Here is an 8,220-nt window from a genome sequence, read left to right as displayed (position 1 = left end):
GGTCCTGATCCGTCATCATTCTCCAGAGTTCAGCTGTTTCACGTTCACACCCACACGTTTCCACTGAAGGGGAACAAGCAAAAGCCTGGAAATAAACAGATTGTCAGGGGGCGTCCTCAGATTCGATCTCTACCTCCATTTGGCACCACCTGGTTTCTGCTGGTCAGTCTGTTTGCGTCATGTTTGGATTGCACCAGCCTGAGACTGTCACACGGAGGCGTACTTCTGGTTGAACTCTGTCATCTAGTGGAAAGACAAAGCCAGTGCATACAAAGCTTTAAAGAAGGCTTCAAAAAGACTTCCAGTAAATAATGGTACAGCCTAACAAAAAAAAGAAGAGTCACAAAGTGCAAGTGTCATGCAGATTTAGTGAAACTCATTGCAATAAACTGCTTAGAAAACTTCGTAAGACAGCATTTTATATGAAGTGACAAAAAAGTTAAGGTGTAGGCAATATTTTATTCAGAACTGATGGATTAGACAGCTGGGACGCAGTTTAATCCATCAGTCCATATATCTCTTGTTCACAAGTGAACAAGTACACCATGATGACTTGTCATTCTCTGCACTCGGCTGCCGTCAGCAACTCAAGAACTACAATGTATGCATTATTAGAGTCCATATCTTAAAACACAAATGCCTCTACCACCTGGTATGAAATGTACCAAAAAGAGTGTAGATGTTTTTGCAGAGATGCCTCTGCAAAAACTGGAGCCAAATAATTTAAATAAAAATTACTTTATTATTTTTTTTAAAATAAATGCATTTTTTTACAGTCCGAAAACAGAACAGCAGGACATGCACAGCTGCTCTGGACACTGGAGGCAAACAAAACATCAACAAGAAAAAAAAAAAATTTCTATATGCTTGTTTTTTTCTTCTCTCTTATTTTTTATTAATATTAATTTTTGTTGAACTGTCTCAAACTCCAGGGTCATCTTCTTCACCACATTATATGGTACTCTTCAGTTGTGACAAAAAAAAGTTAGAAAAAATGTGAACAAGCTGAATATAAGGCAGAAATATTTGTAAATAATTGTTGTCAGTTCAAACAAATAATAAATATGGTTCTCTTGGCCATTAATTGACTTTTTTTTTTCTTTTTTGAAAATGGGACAAGAGAAGACACAAAAATAAATGAACAAAATAAACTAGGAAAAACATCTCAACCAAGTCAGGAGTTTGAGACTAGTGTTATCTTCATTTAAATTCATATGCATCGTCATGTGGGACCTCAGTAAGACCACAATGTACAGACACAGTTCTGAAAGCTACACACGTCGACTGATGGCTTCTGAAAGGAAAAAAAACCCCTCCAAATCCCCAAAGCAGAAAAACAATCACTGTACAATTTTATAAAATGTTTGAGTTTTTACATTAGTTACAAAAAATAACAATACTTCATTTATCAATCCTTCATACTGAGAAGAGAACAAAAAAAATTGCATATTCATTCTTTAAATTCGGTGACCTTTTGCTGGTGTGTATTGATAACAATATAATACTATACGGTGAGACACAGGACTTCATTAACGTAGGACATGCGTCGAGGGACTGTGATAGTGTTCCTCCTGTTGTGTAGTGTACATGCACTTTAACGTCACAGCTGTAATTTCAAGTCTCCGGTTGCTTAAAACTCCAGAAAGCAGCTACAGACGGCCACATCTCTTGCTGTTACAGTTGGAAAAAAATGAAGGAAAGTCAGAAAAAAGAATTGGTGCCCTTGCTCAAACTGAATGAGACATTTTGACCTTATTCGGTACACCCAGGTGGTAAAACCCACAGGACGCTCATTATAGCGCACTAAAGTGTAGCGTTTTCAGAAATGTTTCCTATTCAGTCTGCTGAATACAAATGAAGGCTTACAAGGGTGTCTGCGTAAGGCTAATCCACGGCCAACAGGGTGGCTCAACCAAACAAGACGAAAGGTGTGCAACAAGAAAGCAAATGAAAAATTTTATAGAGAGGAATCTATAAATCAAAAGCGTTTCCATGAGACGTAAAGGAGAGTAATAGAAAGGACGTTTGACTTTTGATCACAAAAGCATTTGGTATCTTGCCAAATGCTCAAGATACTTCAGTCATCTTGAGCATTTGGCAAAGTATAATTTAATCCATAATACTTAAACTAGTTATGACATCATAAGGCAAAATTAAAAAAGCTCATTTAAATTTGACAAAGATTAGTTACAAAGACTAATCTTAGATAACCATCATTATTGAAGTAACTCCACATGTTATGAGATTTGGATTTTTAAAATGTTTTGTATAATTAAAAAACAACATTTCCTCTATATTTCTCCAGACTTGGCAAATGATAAAATCAACTCCATATTTTTCCAGACTAAGGAAAAATACAGAATATGATTAAGAGAGGAAAAAAAGACAAGTCTGAAATATATTCTTTGGGATTAAATCTAAAGGTTGATCAAACGGTCATCATGGATTCAAATTTGTGGCCATAACTCTGAGAAGAAAAGACAAGAAAGAAAAGAGGAGAATAAGAAGGTGGTGGTACAAGGTGTTATTCTAAGATTCCTACTCAAACAAAAGGCTTCATCTGGATTGTACCAACCAAAACATTAGTGACGTAACAAATGACTGTGAGCATTAATGCAATATATATATATATATATATATATATATATATAAAAAACTAGAACAATAACTGTGTCAGTCTTGGCAATACCTGTGCTAAACTTTGACTTCTTCAGCACAGTTTCAAACACTTAAAAAGACAACAGAATACAATAAAATAAACCCATACAAGCCTGCTCTTCTTCCCGACCCCTGACCTAAAAATCATCGACCCCTGCTGGCCTGGAACTGCTCAGACCCAGCCGCTGGTCAGTTTATAGAACATTTCCTCATCTAGCGACTCATTCTGGTCCTTGGCGCGTGTCGACAGGAAGATGTAGCCGCCGATGAACTCGTGGACCACCTTGCAGTCCACTTCGGCGCAGATGAAGGACAGACTGGGCTCGTCCGCAAACTCAACAGTCACCTGAATGCATAGGACATGACGCATCAATCAGACTACCAACAAACAATATATGAAATTTATTTTGCATTGTTGTCATGAGATGCACCGCCCTTTAAGGAAAAAGTTTTGTTTGCCACAATCCTTGTCAGAGACATGGTTGAAAATGGAGAAGAACATGTTCTGGACAGATGAAAACCTAACGCCAAAACCACCAGTCCCATGTTATATGACATGGTGGAGGAAGAATCATGCTGTGGGGATACTTTGTTTAGCAGAAACAAGAAAGCTAGTGGGGAAAAAATGTTAGGTTTGTCTTATCCCGAAAGACGATCAGATAGAACTTCTGTAAATTGTGTTTCTACAAAGTATTGACTATTCAAGGATTCATAGCAATAAACGTCAAAGATTTTTATTTGTAAAACCTTTGGCTTTTGGAAACCTCTACTTCACAATTATGCGATGCACTGTGTTGGTATATCCGATGAAACATCAATAAAATGCACAGAACTAGGGATAAATGTGAAAAACCTCAAAGGGTGAGGACATTTTTTATACGGTACAGTATAAAAAACAATTTTAGTGACTTTCGTTGGTCTCCCTACCATCTTGATCTCCCAGTTGACATTCCACTGTTTCATGTTGCTGAAGCGCCAGGTCTTGATTGCGTCTCCAGTGTGGGCGTCCATCCGGATCAGGCGATTATAGGTGATTCCGATCAGCTCTTCTTTTTTTCCTCCTTGGAATCTGAGGATCAAAAAGGGGAACAAAGAGTGACGGTTTAGCTCAACAGACTGCATGATATGCCACAAAAAATACAGATAAAAAGATAGATCATGGTGATTGAACTATGTACTTTGCAAGGAAGTGAGTGATTCCAAACTCTGGCAAAGACTGCCATGCCTGAATGAAGCGCATCTTAGCCTCGATGAGACTCATCTGGGCCACATTCTGATGGGCTTCAAGAATTCGGGCGGAAATCTGCCAAAGACAAAAATCACACATAAAAAAAAACAGATTTTTGGCATGGTGCTCTACTAAACTAAAACACAAATTAAGCCCAGCCCAACAAAATCATCCCGTCACCACATAACACAACAGCTACCCCATCAAATACAAATCGACACCTGAATATAAACTGTTGCCAAGGCAAAGAATGAATCAAGGTGAGTTTACACATATGTTTGTGGTGCAAGAAAGATATAAAATCTCAGGTATTTCACAAACAATATATCAAATATAGATAAAACCTTACCGTATTCAAGATGGCGCATGAAGCGACTAGTAAATGCATTACTGCGAGGGAATGCAAAACTTACTGTGTGAATGCAATACTTTTGTAAAACAAAAAGTCCTGTCACCTAGGGGGCGTCATACATTATAATCCAATGGTTTTTCTAATGACACTCTTTAATTTTGTTTTAATGTGGTGGTCATTATTTTTCCTGTGCATTTTAATTTTATTTTTGACAAGACACTGGCTTGATGTTGATGCATAACAACTGCAGTGAACCTGAACACCTCTTCTTCTTCGACATCAATGCCATACAAGTCCACACAGGATCAAAACTACCCTAAAATTGTTTCAGTCACAATTGTGTGTATTTGTAAAGTAACTGTTGTCAAAACACGTTTACTGTGGCCAGTCACTTACCTCCAGTTGAGTTATATATTGGAGACACAGAAACTAAAGCAGTGTTATAAAGCTAATACTAAAGTCATTTAAGCGCTTATTAATCTATTATGAGTGTTAAATGGACTAAAGCATGCAGCAGAACTCCATGTTTTAGTCTTTGACATATTTGTTAAGATTGTCGTTTCAACATGAAGTAGAAGTCATAGCAATACTTTCACATGTGATTTTCTTTTCCTTATTAACTCTTGGAAACTCGTTATAGCTGAAGACAAACAACACACATTATTAATTATGCCATCTACTTTCTATAGTTAGAGGAGCACCCAGACAAAAAAAGAATATACACAAACATGCAGAACGGCTTAAAGGCACCCAGTGGACACATCACTTACCAAATCCCTGACATAGCCTGGCTGAAGAGAGGAGGTGGGTATGGAAAGATGCAGGAGTTTGACAGAGATGCAGAAAAAACAGAAAGAGGAGTTTGGACAACAAACAGGCAAAAAAGACTAGAGTCAGGGGAGGAAGGATAATAATAATAAAAAAATAATGCTGGAAACTGCGGCATAACTGTAATGAAAGAGCAGGACTGTGGGGATGAGATGTCATGCAGTATTGAGCCACAATAGAGAGTAGAGCTCAAAAAAGAAAAGAAGGACGGCAACACTGTTGTCAAGGAAAACATCAGTCAAATAGAAACTGGAATTGTATATTTAAGCTTTGACTGTCTGTTTACTGTGTCATAACTTCCACAGAGACAATAAAATATCAGAGTTCCTCATATATTGTACCACAAGATGGCGGTGTGTACTAACTTCAGTGGAGCTGGTGATGGGTAACATCTTGAAGCTTTAGGAGCTGCTTTTCAACTCTTTCAGTGTTTGCTTTATGGCTAAACTTGTACAAGCAGACCAGACAGTGCTCTAACCCACGTAATGCAGACATTCCTGTGTGTACATCCGCTTGGAGCAACAGCACGGAAGTCTCCCTGGACGAATCTTGCAACAGGAAGCCTGATTTGAAGGAAGATGGGGAGGGGCTGCAGCCGGCTAGAGTGTTTACAGGTTTTTCCCAGACAGTTTTCCCGCGCAGCATTCCCAAGCAAGGCTCATTTCCTGATGCCCCAACGCCCACTACACAAGTTCACGTGTGCATGTGTGTGTGAGCATAAGGCACTCACTGTACATACTGTACTGCATTACCCTTTCATGTTGATCCCGTGGAAAGCATTCATCACACTGGGCTGGTGTGACTTTGGTGATGGATTTGAAATACAGTTATTACAGTTAAGGACACACTTGTTTGAACTCCTGGTAAAGAGTTTTTAAAATCCTTAAAAACAATTTATATTTTAATGAAGTAGCATAGATTCATATGGAAAATTCAACATGTTTTCAGTAGCACATAGATGGCAGGACTTGGATGACTATGCCAGAAAATTGATTTAGTGTCTGGTGCACCATTTCTTTGATTGATTTGGATCATTATGCAGTGATCTGCCATTTTTCAGTCAAGACAGAAACTAAACTGCATACCAAAGTAGCAAACCAGCAACATAAAATACATTACATTTATCCACAGTAGACTATAGTAACTTATTCTTTTACGATTCCTAACTAAATCTCAACTACAGTCAGTTTTGAACAAAGGCTTTTAAAACAAAGTTTAGTTTTCTGTATTTCTAACCACAAGTGTGATTTCCCTGGAACCAACACCAACTCTGATGATGACTCAATGCTTCCTCTTTTATAGCAATTCATGATTGTCTAATCCTTGTTCTCCGTCTCCATTTCTTTCTGGATATCTATGATACTCCAAGCGGCGGTCCAGACTCCTTGAGTCATCGTTTATTTTATCAGCTCCCCCCTGACATCCTTCCCTCTGGCAAAACGCCACATTTTTACTTCCAACTTAAACAGCTCCAGATTGAGTGACTAAGCTACAGTACAGAGGTAAGATCCTGCCTCATCCATCCCTAACTAACACTGCCATGGCAGCCGTGTACTCAGCTGCTGCAGTGTACACACAGCAGGCTATTTGTTTGCATGCAAATCTGCTGAGCAAAGTGTAGAATCTTCCCAACATTTGAAAGAGAATTAAAAGGCTGGTAGGGATTAAATGTTGAACCCTTTCACTCCTACTGCTGGAACAACTTCAGATGCACAAAAATTGGAGATTGAACAAAAAATAAGAGAAACAATTCAACAGTTTTCAGTTTTGTGTTGCCTCCACACTAGGTCAGTTCTTTTGTGTAGATTGAAATAGAGCTTATATATGCTTTAAATTTAGTGATTTCTAAACAGAATGTAGGAATTATGTGAAAAAACTGATGTAGCTAAAACCTTGTGTAACCGATTCAAACCCCAGGCTTTAGTAAAGGTTTCACCTGCTGATGCCAGTTTTACCCGTATTAGATTGTCCTGTAGGACATAAAATATAACAAGTATCAAGAAGAGCACTAAAACTCCTTTTTTTGTTGCTATCCTGCCGTGAATGCAAATTTTTTGTTAGGATCCAAGCTAACTTCTCAATAGTGTGTAACAAAGTAGCGTCTTATTTTAAAACCTTGACATTTTAAATTGTTATTAGTTTATATTAGAGATTAGCGCACTTAGCCTGTGTTACATTACTAAAACGGCAGCCTCCAGTCTTTACCTTACCTGTTAGTTTCCTAAAAGGCTGAAAACTTTTCCAAATACAGTATGAAAGGCTGAAAGCTCAAAAAGTCTTTTTTATGTAATCTACAAAGTTTTCCTATTATCTGCTGATGTACAAATACTCAGAAAACGGTTTCTTTTTAAAAGCTTTTTTGTTTGTGATTCCTCTAGCTAACTCACCAACAATAAAAATGACCCTCTTTGAGTTTTTTCAAGTTACAGCACCCACATTAAAGAGCATTTTTGTCAGCGTGACCTGCTTGAGCTTAGTACAGTGCTCTAGCAGCAAGAGATTTTTTGCTGGAGTTTCCAACTAGCCAGGACCAATTAAGCTGAAAATTAGCTCAACTTTTTTGGTGCATTTAATATTTAACCATAAGGAAATCTGATTTGCTGCATCAGAGGATAGAAATAGAGTTTAGCAAAAGCAGTTGGGTGTTGTAAAGATTGTGTTTTAGAAGTCTGATGGAAAGTTGACTTTGTGACAGAGGAAAATATGTACAGGAAGTTAAGGTGAAAAAAAACAGTAAAAAACAGGAAAATGTGGAGTAAGAGCCACTGATATCTGGGCAGAAAATGTTTCACCAATCAGCTCAACTAGTAGTAGTTTAATACTAATGTATTCAATTGTTTGAAGAAAAAAAAAAAAAAACATTTTTTTTTTTTTTTTAATATTAAATGAATCTTCCAGCAGAACCTGGGTGGCTTACCTGCTTGTTCTTGTACTTTTTAAGATACCGTGGAGACACCAGACACTCTGGGTTGATGTCAGTGGTGATTGGTTCAATGAACTGAGGGTCGGGGTTCATGTGTTGCATCTTGAGGAAGGAGAGAATGTTCTGGACCTCCAGGTTGTATGAGCTGTCAGCCATGGTCTTCCCTTTAGAGGCCAGGCGACATGCTGCCATCCAGTGAGCGTACTGTTTCTCCTGCAAACAGAACAACAG

General features: G+C 38.0%; 1 protein-coding gene across 5 annotated transcripts in view; it reads right to left on the bottom strand.

The window, feature by feature from the left end:
- Positions 1 to 722: 722 nt before the first annotated feature.
- fermt2 (FERM domain containing kindlin 2) overlaps positions 723 to 8,220 on the bottom strand; it is a 46,210-nt gene continuing 38,712 nt past the window's right edge. For 3 of the 5 annotated variants that reach the window (XM_028000507.1, XM_028000502.1, XM_028000505.1), the window contains 5 exons: positions 7,984 to 8,202; positions 5,009 to 5,029; positions 3,837 to 3,961; positions 3,586 to 3,727; positions 723 to 3,004 (listed from right to left, as the gene is read on the bottom strand). In XM_028000507.1, coding sequence (XP_027856308.1) covers positions 2,831 to 3,004; positions 3,586 to 3,727; positions 3,837 to 3,961; positions 5,009 to 5,029; positions 7,984 to 8,202 — 681 coding nt within the window. In that variant the 3' untranslated portion in view covers positions 723 to 2,830. The remainder of the gene's footprint in view (positions 3,005 to 3,585; positions 3,728 to 3,836; positions 3,962 to 5,008; positions 5,030 to 7,983; positions 8,203 to 8,220) is intronic. The other 2 variants (XM_028000503.1, XM_028000506.1) reach the window with 1 other exon arrangement.

The sequence above is a fragment of the Xiphophorus couchianus genome, chromosome 19, assembly GCF_001444195.1.
Source record: "Xiphophorus couchianus chromosome 19, X_couchianus-1.0, whole genome shotgun sequence".
Classification (NCBI taxonomy): Eukaryota; Metazoa; Chordata; class Actinopteri; order Cyprinodontiformes; family Poeciliidae; genus Xiphophorus; species Xiphophorus couchianus.
The sequence above is the reverse complement of the archived record's forward strand: the minus strand, read 5'-3'. Positions and strand labels throughout refer to the sequence as shown.